A 22,081-nucleotide genomic window follows, 5' to 3' on the forward strand; every position below is an offset into this window, starting at 1 on the left:
CTGCATGCGGCTCATATGTGAACCCAGCAGTAGAACTTTTTTTTTGCACAACGCTGATTGGCTTCATATTGAAAGTTTAATAGCAAATTATCCTCTTCTTCCACCTTCTCTCCAGTGCTTACAATCTTACCAAATGGGAGCTGTTTGAACCGTGCTGCCAGATTCTGCACAAGGCGGCAGACACCGGAGAGGTTCCTGAGCAGGTACCATGGACTGGTCCTAATGTCACATACCTCACATGGCAAACTCATTTTATCAACATTGACTTCCTTCTTTTTATATAGATTGTCCTCCCAGCTCTTGTCTGCTGTTACTTCTCTCTTCTCTGGACTCTCGCCCATCTCAACAACTCCCAACCATCGGAGGTGAGACTCATCCACAAAGTAGATCGTCAATGTATCTGAGCACCACAAACCAAAAAACACTTTTTAATTCACATTTAATATTCAAGTCAAATTCCCCCACCCATCCATTTATGTCTCCATGCTGTATTTTGAGGAGAATTCAGTTTAAAAATCACCCCCTAGCATTTCTGGCCATGGCCATCTTAAAGCCCTTGATGCATCCTAGGGCTTTCACACTGGAGCGGTGTGCTGGCAGGACAGTAAAAACAGTCCTGCTAGCCGCATCTTTGAGGCGCTGTATGAGCGGTAAATGCACTGCTCCTAAAGCGCCCCTGCCCATTGAAATCAATGGGCAGTACCGCCGGCAAAGCGGCGCTTTGCGGGCGGTTTTAACCCTTTTTTGGCCATTAGCGGGGGTTAAAAGCGCCCGGCTAGCGGCCGAATAGTGCCGCTACAAATAGCGGTGCTTTACCGCCAATGCCCCCACCGCCCCAGTGTGAAAGGTGTCTAAAGGTTCTTGGGTTAAATACACTGGGCTAGATTCAGCAAGAATTTACGCCGGCGTATCTATTGATACGCCGCGTAAATTCAAAGCTGCGCCGGCGTATCTTCTTTCTGTATTCAGAAAGCAAGATACACCGAAATTAGGCTAAGATCCGACTGGCGTAAGTCTCTTACGCCGTCGTATCTTAGTTGCATATTTACGCTGGCCGCTAGGTGGCGCTGCCATCGATTTCAGCGTAGAATATGCAAATAAGCTGGATACGCCGATTCAGAAACGTACGTGCGCCCGGCAGTTTTTTTTTACGTCGTTTGCGTAAGGCTTTTTCCGGCGTAACGTTACTCCTGTTATATGAGGCATAGCCAAAGTTAAGTATGGACGTCGTTCCCGCGTCAAATTTTGAAAATGTTACTTTGTTTGTGCAAGTCGTTCGCGAATAGGGCTTTGCGTAAATTACGTCCACTTCGAAAGCATTGACTATTTGCGACGTGATTAGGAGCATGCACACTGGGATACGTTCACGGACGGCGCATGCGCCGTTCGTGAGAAACCTCATTTACGTGGGGTCATGTTTTATTTACATAAAACACACCTACCTCTTCAGAATTTGAATTTGGCGCGCTTACGCCAAACGGATGTACGCTACGCCGTCGTAACTTAGGGCGCAGGTTCTTTGTAAATCCAGACCCAGCCTCACTAAGTTACGGCGGCGTAGCGTATCTCAGATACGCTACGCCCGCACAAACTTACGGCGGGCTTTATGAATCTAGCCCACTTTTTTTAAATACTTCACCGTTTTTCAATCCCTTTATAAATGTCTACCAGATATGCCAATAAATATAACTAAGGATAGTTGCTTGCTGTTCAGTGTCAGTCTCCTGATTGTACTAATAGTTTTATTTTGTTCGTTCGTTGGTCCCGTCATTCTTCTTTTTCATCTAAGTTTGTGTCACTGCCTCCATCCCTCATCCCCCTCATTGTTCGCTCTCTTATCAGGAGGAGGTGACAGCTCTGAGTAAGAGACTTCACACATTCACTGAGTTGTGTCAGAGTTTTCTGTCCGATCTTAATCGCAGGGTCAGAGAACAGGTAATGTTATCATGAATTAAAGTCTACAGTCATTCTACCTTTGTGGCAGATAGTCTGCAGTACAGCAGTAAAATGATCATCTTTGAGAACAAAAACTTTATCTGTCATGTGTTTGTCAAGGCTCCAAAGCTCACCTGTTCTGGCACCGTGTTTCCCCGATAATGAGGCCTACCCTGAAAATAAGACCTAGCGTTATTTTCCAGGAGGGCTGCCATATAAGCCCTACCCCGAAAATAAGCCCTAGTTAAAAATGCTTGTAAAATCCTATAATCCACTCTATTACAGTTGTACAGTTGCAATACAAAGTATGTGATCCCTTTTGGAATGATATGGATTTCTGCACAAATTGGTCATAAAATGTGATCTGATCTTCATCCAATCTGCTCTTGTGGTGTCACTCTTGGATGTCCCAATAAAGGATTTTGGATCACAGTCGTGGTGTGCAACATATTCATATTTTTGCGATCGATCGACTTGGTACATTTAGTCTGCCCATTAATGGTTCAAATCTCGTTCGAACCTTGTATGGCCAGTCTAATGGTGAGAGCTAGGTGTTGGTCAGGTGTCATCAGAAATTAAGATTTTAGTGTTGGGGAAGTAAATAAGGACAGAGGAGGCTACTGGGTTGCTTTACTGTTAGGGACACTAACATAGGGTTACCTTGGGGAAACAGCAGGATTTACAATTACCTCCATGCTAAAGACTACGCAGAGCAGCCAGAGAGCTAAGAATGAATATATTATTAACGATAAATACTCCAAAAGGGTGCAATGTATTTCTAAAGAATTTACACAGCATTTTGCGCTGTGAAAGTTTTTTCCCCATTCGCACAGAAAGAATGTACATGGGCTGTCACTGGGCAAATCACTATGCAATACAGTCCTCAATGTCTGACTATGCAATACATGAATGATTTGTGTCTATGATTTGTATACCTCTTCTCTTTGTCTTTCTCTGTACACTTGTCTGCTGTATTTTCAGGCATTTAAACTTCTCAGCGATCTCCTAGTGATCTTCAATGACCACCTGAGCCGCGACGATCGCTCGTATCTCCAGCCGCTTGTCTGCACACCTGACCTGTCTCTGCAGGCCGAGCTAGCTGGCTTCCTTGTCGATCATGTGTTCACAAATGCTGCAGATCTAGAAGGTGATTTATACTTAAAGCCCAACTCCGGGAATTAGACAAAATGTCTAACCTTGCATTGGAGATCCCCAGCGTTCCAAGCGTTAAATGCTCCCTATTTCTAGAGGTTAGATGAAGAGGCATTATTACTTACCCTCAGTGCTTTTTTTCTCAGACAATAGGTGCAGGAACTCGCCCTTTCCGGGTCACCCCTTTTCTCCACCCTCTACCCACCTCCCAGCACTGCCCCTTTTAGACAATCTAGAACCAAGTATATATTTGTGGTGCTAAGTAATTTGTATAGAATTTGGTAATGATATCAAGATGAGCAGTAAAATATATCCCCTGCAGCCAGCAACAGTAGATCCCCCTAACAACAATGGACCACCCGCAACAAACCCCCCCCCCCCCCCCCCAGCAATAATATACTCTCAGCAGCATCAACAGATCTCCGCACAGCCAGCATTAATAGACTCTCTGGCAGCCATCAACAATAGACCCATCCCACAACTGACCCCCCAGCAACAATAGACCCCCCCCCCCTGCAAAAATAGATCCACAGCAGTGAGCATCAATACCCTGCAGCACACCCCAGCACCCCTTGCTATTACATACAGTCAGTCCAGGAGGTGCCGGAACTGCGTTCCCCTGCGTTCCCGCTGAAAACAAGCCCTGCTTACCCTAACCCCTACCCTGGCACTTTCCTCTCCTCCCAGAAGCTATGGTCTGTGGGCGGTCCCTTGGCATCATCATGTACAATGCAGGGCGGTTAATCCGGGAGGCTTTAGCTGAGGTTTTGCAGGACCGGTCACACAACTGAAGGGACCTTTATGGAGTAAGGAATAAGTTAAAATTACACCTTATTCACAAATCTCCAGTTCTCCCCTCTGACGGAATTCGAGAGGGTCTTCTGTTTGAAGGACCCATTACCTAGGGCAGGGGTCTCCAAACTTTAAAAAAAAGGGGGCAGTTAATTGTCCTTCAGACTTTAGGAGGGCCGGATTGTGGCCAGCAGGGGCAGAAAATGTCCCGGGCCCAGCATCAGTGAGAAGAAATATGGCCTCAGGGTTGGTGGTCAATAGGAGGAGGAGTGCCCCTAATAGTAAGAGGAATAGTGTCCCATCATTAGTATCGGTGAGAGATATTGCCCCATTGTTGGTGTCAGTGGGAGGAATAGTGCTCCAAGGGCCAAATAACGGCTAGAAAAAGGGCCACATCTGGCCCTCGGGCCGCAGTTTGGAGACCCCTGCCCTAGGGGTATGATATCGCGTACGTACCAACTTTTAATTACAGATCCTTCCCCATCTGGACCTCGGCATGCTTATATGCCTAAGGCCCCGTACACACGACCAAACATGTATGCTGAAACTGGTCCGCGGGCCAGTTTCAGCATACATGTTCGGTCGTGTGTAGGCGCGAGCGGGCCGAATTCCAGCAAACATTTGCCCGCCGGGCCTTTTCCCAGCGGGCAAATATTCCTGGACGTGTTTTAAAACCGTCCGCTGGAATCCTGCCTGCTCGGACATGTACGGTCGTCAGTACAGACCTACCGTACATGTCCGAGCGCCCGCCGTCCCTCGCATGCGTCGAATGACTTCGACGCATGCGTGGAAGCCTTTAAATGGCAGGCCCGCCCACGTCGCCGCGTCATCGTCGCGGCGACGACGCGGACACGCCCCGCGTAGTGTTTATGCGCGGACTTCTGTACGATGGTTAGTACAACCATCGTACAGAAGCCCTCTGGCAGGCATGTACGGTGAAAACGGTCCGACGGACCGGTTTCACCGTACATGTTTGCTCGTGAGTACCCGGCCTAAGTGGGAGCAGGACCTGGGCGAGGAGTTACCCTTGAAATCGTGCCAATTAATTTGGTCACAGGCCTCTAAGAGCTCTATCTGTACCTTGTACAAAGAAGATCAATATAAGATACTCTACCATTGGTACCAAACCCCAGACCTGCTTCACTCCATATATCCCTCTGCCGATCGCCGGTGTTGGCGATTTATTTAGAAACTAAGGGCCGGTGCAGTGTCATATTCTGCTCCCTATCACAGAATGCAGCCTAAGTCACGTGGCGGCGAACTGCGCATGCACAATGCGTTCCAACGCCAAATGTGATGCGTTCCAGGGGATTCACGACACTACCCTTCAGTGAACCCATCACAATTTGTCACGGAAGTGACGAGGAGGCATACACAGAGCGGGGGGGGCGGGACAGAACATGCAGATCTAATGAGAAGCATACAAAGAGCGGGGGAGGGGAGACGGAAGAGAAAGAGACATGCAGATACATTAGGCTGCATTCTGTGATAGGGAGCAAACGGTGACACAGCCCCGCCTCCAGCCCCGTCCCCAAAGCAGAGGCTTATTGATTTTAAAACATCACCCATGTATAATAAAATGTTACATTGTTTTGGTGTGCGCAATAAAGACTGAATAAAATGTGTATGTAGGAGGAGAGCTTCTGAATACCCGACCAACAAACACATTTCCATTTTATTCCTCATTTCAATGGGAAAGTTTAAAGTGGAACTTTAGGTTTGATTCAACTTTGAAGTGAAACGTTACCCAAAAAGTACAGTTCCGCTCTTCTGTATTTTTTTAGGCTCCATGTACACGGGCCCATCCTCCCAGCTGTAGGGATCACCCCCCCCCACCGCCATCCTCCCAGCTGTAGGGATCACCCCCCACCGCCATCCTCCCAGCTGTAGGGATCACCCCCCCCCCCCCCCACCATCCTCCCAGCTGTAGGGATCACCCCCCACCGCCATCTTCCCAGCTGTAGGGATCACCCCCCCCACCATCCTCCCAGCTCTAGGGATCACCCCCCCCACCGCCATCCTCCCAGCTGTAGGGATCACCCCCCCCCCACCGCCATCCTCCCAGCTGTACGAATCACCCCCACCGCCATCTAGGGGTGCAACGGATCAACAAAACTCACGGATCGGATCAGGAGTCACGGATCGGATCATTTTCGGATCAGCAAAAAAAAAAAAAGACAAATCTTGTTACACCCACCAGAGTTTTAGATTTCACAGTTCTTCTCAACACAAAACGGAGCTTATGTGCTTAAATACAGTGTTTGAAAATCCGACGGACTGTTTATTGCTAATGTGACAGAACACCTCTGATTTTCACATTTAAACAGTCCGTCAGATTTACAAATACTGTATTTAAGCGTATAAGCTCTGTTTTGTGTTGAAATAACTGCATCTCGCAATACTTATATGTGCAGCCAAGTGGAAGTCGCAGCCCCATGTACGAAAGTGGTGTCACCAGTTCCCTACTGTGACCTGAACTATCCCAATCATCAGATCCCTTTAATGTCATTGATCGGCGGGCTTAGTGTCTAGTGAAAATCCCCCCTACGTGCTCAGTCCATACAGATCCCCCCCGATCGCCTCCTCTCTCTTCTCTGGCAAGCAGCAGGACGCCCGGTGCGGCGGCGGCAGCGGCTCCCCGTGTGGATTCCTCAAGGTGCAGCATGGAGCTCATCGCTGGGCTGTTAGGAGTCAATGACATATTGAGCTCAAGTGCCCACAAACTTCCGAGGAGCAGCCTGCATCCCCCGCGCCGGGTGGACCTCAATGGCCGCCGCTTCAATAGCTAGGCCGAAGCCGCGGCCTTTCCTATGGAGCGGGAGGCCCGTGGATCGCCGCATGTCCCGACCCGAAGGTGCTGATCCGTACGGATCAGTTGCACCCCTAGTGACAATACTTGATGTGTTCCCACTGTCATATGGCCTTCTTGTGCCACAGTGCCTACACACCGTCACGGTTTTATCCACTAACCTCTTTCCTTCATCATTATATTTGACAGGGAAGCCAAAATACTCCCATACAGGGGATTTAAATGACGCGGGGCATTCAAGCTCCTCCGTTCACCATGACCACGCTGTGTGTGGACTGAACATGCGCAAATTATTATTTATTTATTTTTTAGAAAACAATCCTCGGATCACGTGTGTGCGGTTCGGATCAATCTTTTTCAGTTCGGATCACGGATCAATGACGATCCGTTGCACCCCTACCGCCATCCTCCCAGCTGTAGGGATCACCCCCCCCACCGCCATCCTCCCAGCTGTAGGGATCACCCCCCACCGCCATCCTCCCAGCTGTAGGGATCACCCCCCCCCCCCCACCATCCTCCCAGCTGTAGGGATCACCCCCCACCGCCATCTTCCCAGCTGTAGGGATCACCCCCCCCACCATCCTCCCAGCTCTAGGGATCACCCCCCCCACCGCCATCCTCCCAGCTGTAGGGATCACCCCCCCCCCACCGCCATCCTCCCAGCTGTACGAATCACCCCCACCGCCATCTAGGGGTGCAACGGATCAACAAAACTCACGGATCGGATCAGGAGTCACGGATCGGATCATTTTCGGATCAGCAAAAAAAAAAAAAGACAAATCTTGTTACACCCACCAGAGTTTTAGATTTCACAGTTCTTCTCAACACAAAACGGAGCTTATGTGCTTAAATACAGTGTTTGAAAATCCGACGGACTGTTTATTGCTAATGTGACAGAACACCTCTGATTTTCACATTTAAACAGTCCGTCAGATTTACAAATACTGTATTTAAGCGTATAAGCTCTGTTTTGTGTTGAAATAACTGCATCTCGCAATACTTATATGTGCAGCCAAGTGGAAGTCGCAGCCCCATGTACGAAAGTGGTGTCACCAGTTCCCTACTGTGACCTGAACTATCCCAATCATCAGATCCCTTTAATGTCATTGATCGGCGGGCTTAGTGTCTAGTGAAAATCCCCCCTACGTGCTCAGTCCATACAGATCCCCCCCGATCGCCTCCTCTCTCTTCTCTGGCAAGCAGCAGGACGCCCGGTGCGGCGGCGGCAGCGGCTCCCCGTGTGGATTCCTCAAGGTGCAGCATGGAGCTCATCGCTGGGCTGTTAGGAGTCAATGACATATTGAGCTCAAGTGCCCACAAACTTCCGAGGAGCAGCCTGCATCCCCCGCGCCGGGTGGACCTCAATGGCCGCCGCTTCAATAGCTAGGCCGAAGCCGCGGCCTTTCCTATGGAGCGGGAGGCCCGTGGATCGCCGCATGTCCCGACCCGAAGGTGCTGATCCGTACGGATCAGTTGCACCCCTAGTGACAATACTTGATGTGTTCCCACTGTCATATGGCATTCTTGTGCCACAGTGCCTACACACCGTCACGGTTTTATCCACTAACCTCTTTCCTTCATCATTATATTTGACAGGGAAGCCAAAATACTCCCATACAGGGGATTTAAATGACGCGGGGCATTCAAGCTCCTCCGTTCGCCATGACCACGCTGTGTGTGGACTGAACATGCGCAAATTATTATTTATTTATTTTTTAGAAAACAATCCTCGGATCACGTGTGTGCGGTTCGGATCAATCTTTTTCAGTTCGGATCACGGATCAATGACGATCCGTTGCACCCCTACCGCCATCCTCCCAGCTGTAGGGATCACCCCCCCCACCGCCATCCTCCCAGCTGTACGAATCATGCCCCCCCCCCCACCGCCATCCTCCCAGCTGTACGAATCACCCCCCCCCCACCACCATCCTCCCAGCTGTACGAATCACCCCCCCCACCACCATCCTCCCAGCTGTACGAATCACCCCCCCCCCCCCCCCCGCCATCCTCCCAGCTGTACGAATCATGCCCCCCCCCCACCGCCATCCTCCCAGCTGTACGAATCACCCCCCCCCACCACCATCCTCCCAGCTGTACGAATCACCCCCCCCCACCGCCATCCTCCCAGCTGTACGAATCACCCCCCCCCACCGCCATCCTCCCAGCTGTACGAATCACCCCCCCACCGCCATCCTCCCAGCTGTACGAATCACCCCCCCCCCCACCGCCATCCTCCCAGCTGTAGGGATCACCCCCCCACCACCATCCTCCCAGCTGTACGAATCACCCCCCCCCCCCACCATCCTCCCAGCTGTAGGGATCACCCCCCCCCCCCACCGCCATCCTCCCAGCTGTACGAATCACCCCCCCCCCCACCATCCTCCCATCTGTAGGGATCACCCCCCCCCCCCCACCGCCACCCCCCCAGCTGTACGAATCACCCCCCCCCCCACCGCCATCCTCCCAGCTGTAGGGATCACCCCCCCACCGCCATCCTCCCAGCTGTACGAATCACCCCCCCCCCCCCACCGCCATCCTCCCAGCTGTACGAATCATGCCCCCCCCCCCACCGCCATCCTCCCAGCTGTACGAATCACCCCCCCCACCACCATCCTCCCAGCTGTACGAATCACCCCCCCCACCGCCATCCTCCCAGCTGTACGAATCACCCCCCCCCCCCACACCGCCATCCTCCCAGCTGTACGAATCACCCCCCCCCACCGCCATCCTCCCAGCTGTAGGGATCACCCCCCCCCCCCCACCGCCATCCTCCCAGCTGTACGAATCACCCCCCCCCCCCCACCGCCATCCTCCCAGCTGTAGGGATCACCCCCCCCACCGCCATCCTCCCAGCTGTACGAATCATGCCCCCCCACCACCACCATCCTCCCAGCTGTACGAATCACCCCCCCCCCCACCGCCATCCTCCCAGCTGTACGAATCACCCCCCCCCACCGCCATCCTCCCAGCTGTACGAATCATGCCCCCCCCCCCACCGCCATCCTCCCAGCTGTACGAATCACCCCCCCCACCACCATCCTCCCAGCTGTACGAATCACCCCCCCCCACCGCCATCCTCCCAGCTGTACGAATCACCCCCCCCCCACCGCCATCCTCCCAGCTGTAGGGATCACCCCCCACCGCCATCCTCCCAGCTGTACGAATCACCCCCCCCCCCACCGCCATCCTCCCAGCTGTAGGGATCACCCCCCCCACCGCCATCCTCCCAGCTGTACGAATCGTGCCCCCCCCCCCACCACCATCCTCCCAGCTGTACGAATCACCCCCCCCCCCCCCCGCCATCCTCCCAGCTGTACGAATCACCCCCCCCCCACCGCCATCCTCCCAGCTGTACGAATCATGCCCCCCCCCCACCGCCATCCTCCCAGCTGTACGAATCACCCCCCCACCACCACCATCCTCCCAGCTGTAGGGATCACCCCCCCCCACCGCCATCCTCCCAGCTGTACGAATCACCCACCGCCATCCTCCCAGCTGTACGAATCACCCCCCCCCCCACCGCCATCCTCCCAGCTGTACGAATCACCCCCCCCCCCCACCGCCATCCTCCCAGCTGTAGGGATCACCCACCCCCCCAGCACCATCCTCCCAGCTGTAGGGATCACCCCCCCCCCCACCGCCGTCCATTCCAGCTGTAGGGATCACCCCCCCCCCCACCGCCATCCTCCCAGCTGTAGGGATCACCCACCCCCCCAGCACCATCCTTCCAGCTGTAGGGATCACCCACCACCATCCTCCCAGCTGTAGGGATCACCCCCCCCCCCCCACCATCCTTCCAGCTGTAGGGATCACCCACCCCCCCAGGGCCCCTGGGTGTTTGGAGGAGGAGAGGGCCCCTGGGTGTTTGGAGGAGGAGAGGGTGCCACCCTTCTCCCCCGGAGGACGGGGACAGACACCCTTCTCCCCCGGAGGACGGGGACAGACACCCTTCTCCCCCGGAGGACGGGGACACCCTTCTCTCCCCCGGAGGACGGGGACACCCTTCTCTCCCCCGGAGGACGGGGACACCCTTCTCTCCCCCGGAGGACGGGGACACCCTTCTCTCCCCCGGAGGACGGGGACACCCTTCTCTCCCACGGAGGAGGAGGACACCAGGGCTGGACAGGGAGAAGAGGTGAGCGCTGCGTGGAAACAGAGCATCATGAGGGACGGGGGATAGAGGAGCAGGAGAGGAACAGAGAAGCAGGGGGGGGGGGGTATCAGTGGAGCACAGGGGGGACCAGAGAAGCATGAGGGTAAGAGGAGCATAGGGGGGGGGATAGAGAAGCAGGGGGAGAACCAGAGGAGCAGAGAGGGGGACAGAGGTGCATGGGGGCCGGCCGCCATGGGAGAGACTTGTCAAAGTGTATGAAGTCCAGGGCAATATTTTTGTCCCAGTCCAGCCCTGGTGTCCCCGTCCTCCAGGGGAGAGAATGGTGTCCCCGTCCTCCGGGGGAGAGAATGGTGTCCCCGTCCTCCGGGGGAGAGAATGGTGTCCCCGTCCTCCAGGGGAGAGAATGGTGTCCTCGTCCTCGGGGGAGAGAATGGTGGGGGGGGTGATCCCTACAGCTGGGAGGATGGTGGTGGGGGGGGGGGTGATCCCTACAGCTGGGAGGATGGCGCTGGGGGGGGTGGGTGATCCCTACAGCTGGAAGGATGGTGGCGGTGGGGGGTGGGTGATCCCTACAGCTGGAAGGATGGTGGTGGGGGGGTGGGTGATCCCTACAGCTGGAAGGATGGCGGTGGGGGGGGGTGTGATCCCTGCAGCTGGGAGGATGGCGGTGGGGGGGGGGGGTGATCCCTACAGCTGGGAGGATGGCGGTGGGGGGGTGATCCCTACAGCTGGGAGGATGGTGGTGGGGGGGGGGATGATCCCTACAGCTGGGAGGATGGTGGTGGGGGGGTGATTCGTACAGCTGGGAGGATGGTGGGGGGGGGTGATCCCTACAGCTGGGAGGATGGTGGTGGGGGGGGGGTGATCCCTACAGCTGAGAGGATGGTGGGGGGGGGTGATCCCTACAGCTGGGAGGATGGCGGTGGGGGGGTGATCCCTACAGCTGGGAGGATGGCGGTGAGGGGGGTGATCCGTACAGCTGGGAGGATGGCGGTGGGTGGGGGGGTGATGGTGGTGGGGGGGGGTGATTCGTACAGCTGGGAGGATGGTGGTGGGGGGGTGATCCCTACAGCTGGGAGGATGGTGGTGGGGGGTGATCCCTACAGCTGGGAGGATGGTGGTGGGGGGGGGGTGATTCGTACAGCTGGGAGGATGGTGGGGGGGGGGTGATTCGTACAGCTGGGAGGATGGCGGTGGGGGGGGTGATCCCTACAGCTGGGAGGATGGTGGTGGGGGGGGTGATCCCTACAGCGGGGAGGATGGTGGTGGGGGGGGGGGTGATCCCTACAGCTGGGAGGATGGTGGTGGGGGGGGGGTGATTCGTACAGCTGGGAGGATGGTGGTGGGGGGGGGTGATTCGTACAGCTGGGAGGATGGTGGTGGGGGGGGGGGTGATCCCTACAGCTGGGAGGATGGCGGTGGGGGGGGGTGATTCGTACAGCTGGGAGGATGGTGGTAGGGGGGGGTGATCCCTACAGCTGGGAGGATGGTGGTGGGGGGGTGATTCGTACAGCTGGGAGGATGGTGGTGGGGGGGGGGTGATCCCTACAGCTGGGAGGATGGCGGTGGGGGGGGGGTGATTCGTACAGCTGGGAGGATGGCGGTGGGGGGGGGGTGATTCGTACAGCTGGGAGGATGGTGGTGGGGGGGGTGATCCCTACAGCTGGGAGGATGGTGGTGGGGGGGGTGATCCCTACAGCTGGGAGGATGGTGGGGGGGGGGGGTGATCCCTACAGCTGGGGGGAGGGGGGGGGGGGCGGGGTGATCCCTACAGCTGGGAGGATGGCGGTGGGGGGGTGATCCCTACAGCTGGGAGGATGGCGGTGGGGGGTGATCCCTACAGCTGGGAGGATGGCGGTGGGGGGGGTGATCCCTACAGCTGGGAGGATGGCGGTGGGGGGTGATCCCTACAGCTGGGAGGATGGCGGTGGGGGGGGGGGGTGATCCCTACAGCTGGGAGGATGGCGGTGGGGGGGTGATCCCTACAGCTGGGAGGATGGCGGTGGGGGGTGATCCCTACAGCTGGGAGGATGGCGGTGGGGGGGTGATCCCTACAGCTGGGAGGATGGTGGGGGGGGGGGGGGATCCCTACAGCTGGGAGGATGGCGGTGGGGGGGTGATCCCTACAGCTGGGAGGATGGTGGGGGGGGGGTGATCCCTACAGCTGGGAGGATGGGCCCGTGTACATGGAGTCTAAAAAAATACAGAAGAGCGGAACTGTACTTTTTGGGTAACGTTTCACTTCAAAGTTGAATCAAACCTAAAGTTCCACTTTAAACTTTCCCATTGAAATGAGGAATAAAATGGAAATGTGTTTGTTGGTCGGGTATTCAGAAGCTCTCCTCCTACATACACATTTTATTCAGTCTTTATTGCGCACACCAAAACAATGTAACATTTTATTATACATGGGTGATGTTTTAAAATCAATAAGCCTCTGCTTTGGGGACGGTGCTGGAGGGGGGGCTGTGTCACCGTTTGCTCCCTATCACAGAATGCAGCCTAATGTATCTGCATGTCTCTTTCTCTTCCGTCTCCCCTCCCCCGCTCTGTGTATGCCTCCTCGTCACTTCCGTGACAAATTGTGATGGGTTCACTGAAGGGTAGTGTCGTGAATCCCCTGGAACTAATCACATTTGGCATTGGAACGCATTGCGCATGCGTATTTCGCTGCCACGTGACTTAGGCTGCATTCTGTGATAGGGAGCAAACGGTGACACTACACCGGATTCAAAAAGCCTGGCTTAAATTTGTGCGGGCGTTGCGTATCTCAGATATGCTATGCCGCCGTAACTTAGTGAGGCAGGTTCTGTATTCAGAAAGAACCTGCGCCCTAAGTTAAGGCGGCATAGCGTATGTGGTCCGGTGTAAGCCCGCGGAATACAAATTATCCATGCAGTGGGCGTGTTGTATGGTAATGATGGCTGACCCCACGTAAATGACGTTTTTGACTAACGGCGCATGCGCCGTCCGTGAACGTATCCCAGCATACACACAGTCAGACCAAATTCCGACCGTCAAGAACGCGGTGATGTACAACACTACGACGAGCCGAGAAAAATTAAGTTCAATGCTTCCGAGCATGCGTCGACTTGATTCCGAGCATGCGTAGGATTTTTCGCCGTTGGTTTTGCATACAGACGATCGGAATTTCCGACAATACCTTTTCCCGTCTGAAAATTTGAGAACCAGCTCTCAAATTTTTCTTGGTGGAAATTCCGACAGAAAAATTCCGTTGGAGCCTACACACGGTCGGAATTTCCGACCAAAAGCTCACATGCAACTTTTCTTGTCGGAATTTCCGATCGTGTGTGTGCGGCATTTGAACCTCTTATGGAAATTTCTCTCTCTGCTCTCATTCACAAGGTGGTATTCCTTGTAGCCATCGTCTCTGCAAAGCGTGTGTCTGAACTGGTGGCTTTATACTCCAAGGAACCCAGTCTAGTTTTGTATAGGGTGTTGGGGGCCCAGGACTTTCTTATTGTCTAAGGTAGTTGCTGCCTTTAGTCTTTGCCAGAATATCTTCCTTTTTCTCTTTGGCTTCAGTTCACTAAAGGTAAATTTTCCTCCATTGTCTGGATGTGACCCAGATTGTGTGAGTCAATCTCTCTTAGCCACTGCTTCTTTCACGAAGCCCAAATTTCCCTTTTTTATAAAGCTGGATGGTCCCCGCTCCTCTTTCCGGCCATTATACACTCCCCACTCGTCTCCTTCATATCCTGCCTGCCATCATACACACTGCATTCCTATCCACCACACTTATTGTGTATACCACCTGTCACCATACCTTCTATACTTCTTTGCTCCATATACTCCCCCCCCCCCCCCCCCATGTCATACTCTCAGCACTACTCTTCCAATTATGTAGCCTAATTTGGAATATGCCCATTTTTGCCCACTCTGAAACGGGCATGCTTTTGCTAGTACTGTATACATCAGTTTTCTTGCCATTTAGGGCCAGATTCTCGTACATTTGCTGCGGCGCAACGTAACCCGTTTATGTTACACCGCCGCAAGTTTTCAGTGTAAGTGCCTGATCCACAAAGCACTTACCTGTAAACTTGCGGCGGTGTATCGTAAACACGTCCGGCGCAAGCCCGCCCAATTCAAATGGGGCGTGTACCATTTAAATTAGGTGCGCTCCCGCGCCGGACGTACTGCGCATGCTCAGTTTAGAAATTCCCGCTGTGCTTTGCGTGATGTGACGTCATTTTTTAGAACGGCGACGTGCGTAGCGTCCATTTGTATTCCCGGACGTCTTACGCCAAAACAAAAAAATTTGAAATTCGACCCGGGAACGACGGCCATACTTTAACATGGCTCGACTAAAGTTAAGCCATGTTAAAGCAGGTGTAAATTTGCGACGGGAAAAAATTACTAGCGACGACGTAACGACCGCGAAAACCGTTGTGGATCGCCGTAAATGCTCATTAGCATACCCGACGCAGGAAAACGACGCAAACTCCACCCAGCGGCGGCCGAGGTACTGCATCCTAAGATCCGACGGTGTAAGTCAATTACACCTGTCGGATCTTAGGGATATCTATGCGGAACTGATTCTATGAATCAGTCGCATAGATACTCTGAGAGATACGACGGAGTATCTCTTCTGTGAATCTGGCCCTTAGTTCCTTGTTTTAAAACAATCCCCTTTTTTTATATATAGACCGGAGTTTTACACCTTTTTAATTGTGTTTTTTTTTTTTTCTGCCAGGAGATGAAAACGAACAAATCGCTGAGCTGCATAACAGACGCACGCTATTGGCGGGTTACTGCAAGCTGATTCTCTACAACACTTTGGAGTTGCACTTTGCTAGTGAAGTTTTCAAGTACTATGTAAAGGTGAGAAATCACAAGTGTTGAGAGGACAGTCAGCACTCACACATATATGCATGTGTGTATATATACTGTATTTATATACTATGGGCCAGATTCACGTAGCTCAGCGGATCTATAGATCCGCTCGATCTACGTGAATTAAGATCCGCTCCCGCAAGTTTAGGAGGCAAGTGGCTAATTCACAAACCACTTACCTCCAAACTTGCGACGGCGGATCCTAAATCCCCCAGCGGAATTCAAATTCCGCGGCTAGGGGAGTGTCATATTTAAATCAGGCGCGCTCCCGCGCCGATTTAAATACGCATGCGTCGTCCGGGGAATTTCCCGGCGTGCATTGCTCCCACTGACGTCAATAGGACGTCAGTGGTTGCGACGTGATCTAGACTTGCGACGCGCGTGTTCGTGAATCGGCGTACGCAAACGACGTAGGAAATTTCAAAATCGACGCGGGAACGACGGCCATACTTGACGATACTTACCCCTGCTTTTAGCAGGGGTAAGTATACGACGGGTACCGCGCTACGGAAACGACGTAAGAACACCGCGTCGGGTCCGCGTACGGTCGTGAATTTCGCGTATCTCGCTGATTTACATATTATTCAGTGTAAATCAGCGGGAACGCCCCCGGCGCCATTTTTAAATCAAAAAAAAGATCCGACAGTGTAACACAGTGTGACACTGTCGGATCTCAGCCCTATCTATGCGTATCTGATTCTATGAATCAGGTGCATAGATAGGACCAGAAAAAATCCGAGATACGATGGTGTATCTGAGATACACCGTCGTATCTCTTTTGTGAATCTGGCCCTATATGTGTGTGTGTATACTGTATTTATATATTATATGTATGTGTGTATACTGTATTTATATATTATATATGTGTGTGTATATACTGTATTTATATACTGTATGTGTGTGTATATACTGTATTTATATACTGTATGTGTGTGTATATACTGTGTATGTGTATATATATATATATATATATATATGTGTGTGTGTATACTGTATTTATATATTATATATGTGTGTGTATATACACTGTATTTATATACTGTATGTGTGTGTATATACTGTATTTATATATTATATATGTGTGTGTGTGTGTATATACTGTATTTATATACTATATGTGTGTGTGTGTATATACTGTATTTATATATTATATAAGTGTGTGTGTGTATATACTGTATTTATATACTATGGGGCAGATTCATGTAGCACTTACACCGTCTTTTTGGTAGATGCACAGCGTAAGTGCAGATTTGCGCCGGCGGATCGCTGCGCCTTACCCAGAGAACCAGATTACGCCTCCAAATAGACTTCATCGCCTCGGTGTAACCTTTCCACGCCGGCGCGACGTTGGCGCAGATTTACGCTGGTCGGATCTGGCGCGGCCATGGTTTTTGTGTTTTAAATATGCAAATTAGGTTTTTGGGCCGATTCATCAACTTAAGCTTGACCGGCGCAGGCTACTCCCGGTAAGCGGAGCTGAAATTTCCGGTGCAAAGTTACACCTCATAAAAGCAGGGGTAACTTTGCACCAAACTTGCAGAGGTCAGCTGGAGAGCAGCTAAAGCAGCAGCGTTACAAACGAACTGAGCAACAACACTTGCTGGACAACACATAGAGGCGGTCCCCATGTTGGGAGAGGCCCTCAATAATTACAGCCCTCTCCTCTGGGCTGAAATTGGTCATCCGCCCACCTGAGGATTCCTCATCAGCCATAACTGCCCCACCACAATGCAAACGACCTAGCTTAGAAAAAAAAAAGCTTCAGTACATTTGCACCTGCAGGGCGGAAGTCTGGGCTGATTCATGGACTGGGCTTTGGTAGTGGGCCGGCGTAGCTCAGGGATCACGCCGGGGCGCAGTTCTGAGCATGTGCAGATTGGGGCATTTACCCCTGGATGTCACTGAGCATGTGCGGTCTAAGATGCGCCCCGGCGTGACCCCTGCGCCACGGTCGGCACTTCATTAGCATAGGGTGACTCCCAGTTGGCCTTACCCCGCCTTACGCCGTCTAAAATCCGCCCCGCTGGGGCATCGTAGACAAAAAAAGTTTCTTGAATCACCTAACTGCCGCTCCGCGCTGGACCGGTGTAGTCTAAAAATGATGCACCACGCCAGTGCAAATCTGCACCATTGTTCATGAATCTGCCCCTATGTGTGTGTATATATACTGTATTTATATATTATATATGAGTGTTTATATACTGTATTTATATACTATATGTGTGTGTGTGTGTGTGTGTGTATATACTGTATTTATATACTATATGTGTTTGTGTGTGTGTGTGTGTATATACTGTATTTATATACTATATGTGTTTGTGTGTGTGTGTGTATATACTGTATTTATATACTGTATGTGTGTGTGTATATACTGTATTTATATACTGTTAGCCAAATTCAGAGAGACGGGCGCATCTTTAGTTCGGCGTAGCGCATCCCATTTGCACTACGCCGACGTAACATAGTAAGGCAAGGCCAGTATTCACAAAAGCACTTGCTCCCTACGTCGGCGTAGCGCAAATGGCCCGGCGTAACCCCGCCTAATTCAAAGTAGGCATGTAGTGGGCATGCTACATGTAAAGTAACCGTGATCCCATGTAAATGAGGGCCGTTGGTACGGCACATGCGTGCGAATGCTCAGAATCACGTCGCAAATACTCAATGCTTTCGACGTAAACGTAACCTACGCCCAGCCCCATTCACGTACGCTTACGCAAACGACGTAAAATACGATGGCTGTTCCGTCGTCCATACCTTGCATGGGCTGAGGCATCTTTTTGGTGGTTTATCTTTACGCCGGCGTATGTCTTACGTAAACGGCGTAGCTTACTGCGACGGGCGTACGTACGTACGTACGTTCGTGAATCGGCGTATCTTGCTCATTTACATATTCGACACGTAAATCCACGTACACGCCCCTAGCGGCCAGCGTAAATGTGCACATAAGATACGACGGCGTAGGGGACTTACGTCGGTCGTATCTTAGCAACAGTGAGGCGTATCTCATTTTAAGAATGCGCGCAAAGATACGACGGCGCTCATTCGGACTTACGACGGCGTATCTACTGATACGCCATCATAAGTCTCTCTGAATATGGCTATGTATTTATATATTATATATGTGTGTGTGTGTGTGTATATACTGTATTTATATACCATATGTTGTATCTATGCGCCTGATTCTTAGAATCAGTTACGCATAGATTTGTATTAGATCCGACCAGCGTAAGTCTCTTACGCCGTCGGATCTAAACTGCATATTTACGCTGGCCGCTAGAGGCGTGTACGCTGATTTACGCGTCGAAATATGTAAATCAGCTAGATACGCAAATTCACGAACGTACCCCCTGCCGACGCAGTACAGATGCGCCGTTTACGTTAGGCTTTTCCCGGCGTAAAGTTACCCCTGCTATATGAGGCGTACATGCGGCGTACCAATGTTAAGTATGGACGTCGTTCCCGTGACGAAATTTGAAAATTTTACGTCGTTTGCGTAAGTCGTCCGTGAATGGGGCTGGACGTAATTTACGTTCACTTCGAAACCAATACGGCCTTGCGGCGTACTTTGGAGCAATGCACACTGGGATATGTACACGGACGGCGCATACGCCGTTTGTGAAAAAGGTCAATCACGTCGAGTCACAAGTTATTTACATAAAACACGCCCCCCTGTTCCACATTTGAATTAGGCGGGCTTACGCCGGCCAATTTACGCTACGCCGCCGCAACTTACGGAGCAAGTGCTTTGAGAATACTGCACTTGCCCATCTCAGTTGCGGAGGATACGTTACGCCCGACTATAGATACGCAGCTGTACGAGAATCTGGCCCTTATTTTTATTTTATTTTTGTTTTACATAGCTATACCTGCAGAAGTGGCCAGCCTGAAGTGATCTAGCAGGACTTCAGTTTCTGAATAATGTTCCACTTTAACTTTCCACACAAAATCTTTCCTTCCTTCCAGTATTATGTTCACTATGGGGACATCATTAAGGAAACTCTTCACAGATCCCGTTCAGTGAGCAAGGAGGAGAGCACCAGGACCATCCTCCTGAGCCTGACCCAGGTATGATATCTATCTTTAATGTATCTCTTAACCACTTAAGGACCGGACCAATATGCTGCTAAATGACCCAAGGGGTTTTTACAATTCGGCACTGCGCCGCTTTAACAGACAATTGCGCGGTCGTGCGACGTGGCTCCCAAACAAAATTGGTGTCCTTTTTTCCCCACAAATAGAGCTTTCTTTTGGTGGTATTTGATCACCTCTGCGGTTTTTATTTTTTGCGCTATAAACAAAAATAGAGCGACAATTTTGGAAAAAAATGCAATATTTTTAACTTTTTGCTATAATAAATATCCCCCAAAAACATATATAACATTTTTTTTCCCCTCAGTTTAGGCCGATACGTATTTTTCTACCTATTTTTGGTTAAAAAAATCGCAATAAGCGTTTATCGATTGGTTTGCGCAAAATTTATAGCGTTTACAAAATAGGGGATAGTTTTATTATTATTATTTTTTTTACTACTAATGGCTGCGATCAGCGATTTTTTTTCGTGACTGCAACATTATGGCGGACACTACGGACAATTTTGACACATTTTTGGGACCATTGTCATTTTCACAGCAAAAAAATGCTATAAAATTGCATTGTTTATTGTGAAAATGACAGTTGGAGTTTGGGAGTTAACCACAGGGGGCGCTGTAGGAGTTAGGGTTCACCTAGTGTGTGTTTACAACTGTAGGGGGGTGTGGCTGTAGGTGTGACGTCATTGATCGAGTCTCCCTATAAAAGGGATCACTCGATCGATGCAGCCGCCACAGTGAAGCACGGGGAAGCCGTGTTTACATACGGCTCTCCCCGTTCTTCACCTCCGGGGAGCGATCGCGAGGGGGCGGCTAGAAACTAATAGCCGCGCCCTCGTCCCGGATCGCTCCTGAAGCCACGGGAACCACCGCATGTACGGGGGGGGGGTCCCGATCGCCCCCCCGACCCACGTCTAGGCAGGGACGTACAGGTACGCCAATGTGCCTGTCCGTGCCTTTCTGCCGACGTAAATGTACATGCGGCGGTCCGGAAGTGGTTAATGCAAGGGGGGTGAGCAACCAGAAGTTCACGGCCAGGTGACTGGTAGATCGCGGTCTGGGCTTGCTGACCCGCCATGCCAGAGAATCAAACCGAGTGCAATGCAGAGGGACCACTGGTAAAGTTGGAGCTGTGGTAGGGAGCAAGAGCAATAAGCTGATGTCTCCTCAGGGTGGATTTTATTTAAATCAAGTCCATTTAAATCACTAGTAAAATATCTTGATTTAAATCATAATTTTTAAAGAGTAACTATTATCTCTGTACCGCAGCGGCTCCTCCTCTGTCCGGCTGTTGACTCACCGACATTCCCATTCACTTTAATGGGACGGCTGGTGATGCGGCAGTGACACAACAAGGTGAGGGATGTGGCGGTAGCAGGTAAGTGGATGCCCACTAACAGGCGCTGCCATGATGGATCTGAAATGACAGGTGCTCTTTAAATGTAATGACTTATTCTTGTTGGTAGTTAGAATGTTTAATATTTGAAAACAAAATGAAGGTTTACAATTTAGAATAATAGCCTTTCAGGTTAGTAAAACCGCGATATCGGAACCGATTCAATCATACAGTTTGTAGTGTACATAGAATTGAAAAACAGTGGGATAAAGGAATATTCCTGAAAAAAGGAATAGGAAAAAAGGAATAAATTGGCATTCAGTACATAAATTCTGGTGTCCTGTCGAGAAATGCCCCCTACCGAGAAATGGCCGGCCGTAAGTGCAGCATCGGAATTTACGATCAGCTGTAGACGGCGCCTGCACACAATAGACGACATTGTGCCACACGCTCCCGGTGCTCGTGCAAGTTTGCAAGGGGCGGATTTGTTCATGATGGGCGCGTGTGAGGGGGCGTATTTTGTAATGATGGGCAGTGTTGCTAAGATGGGGGCGGAATTTTTGACGAAACTCAAATATATCTCTGCTATTCTTCCTACACGTGTTTGCAGGGCGTGTTTAGCCAACTGAAGGACGGGTTTTTCAATGTTAGCAGAGATATATTTGTTTAGGAGATGAGTTTGAATTCCGCCCCCATCTTAGCTGCACTGCCCATCATTACAAAATACGCCCCCTTCATGTAGGCATCCGCCCCTCACACGTGCCCATCATGAATAAATCCGCCCCTTGCAGACTTCCACGAGCATCGGGAGCATGTGGCACAATGGCGGCTATTGTGCGCAGGCGTCGTCTACAGCTGATCTTAAAGGGGAGTTCCAGACTTTTTTAGTTCCAGACTTTTTTTATGTTTACTAAAAGTCAGCAGCTACAAAAAGTGTAGCTGCTGGCTTTTAATAAACCGACACTTACCTGTTCCACTGTCCAGCGACGCTTCACTCCTCT

At 51.5% G+C, this 22,081-nt stretch overlaps 1 protein-coding gene across 2 annotated transcripts in view; it reads left to right on the forward strand.

Annotated features, from left to right (window-relative positions):
* The window catches only part of STAG3 (stromal antigen 3), a 137,122-nt gene that overhangs the window by 83,997 nt on the left and 31,044 nt on the right, over positions 1-22,081 (forward strand). The window contains exons 21-26 of one of the 2 annotated variants that reach the window (XM_040346752.1): positions 116-203; positions 285-365; positions 1,843-1,935; positions 2,917-3,082; positions 15,517-15,644; positions 19,620-19,721. In XM_040346752.1, coding sequence (XP_040202686.1) covers positions 116-203; positions 285-365; positions 1,843-1,935; positions 2,917-3,082; positions 15,517-15,644; positions 19,620-19,721 — 658 coding nt within the window. The remainder of the gene's footprint in view (positions 1-115; positions 204-284; positions 366-1,842; positions 1,936-2,916; positions 3,083-15,516; positions 15,645-19,619; positions 19,722-22,081) is intronic. The other variant, XM_040346753.1, reaches the window with a different exon arrangement.

Source organism: Rana temporaria, chromosome 3 (assembly GCF_905171775.1).
Source record: "Rana temporaria chromosome 3, aRanTem1.1, whole genome shotgun sequence".
In the NCBI taxonomy this organism is placed as follows: Eukaryota; Metazoa; Chordata; class Amphibia; order Anura; family Ranidae; genus Rana; species Rana temporaria.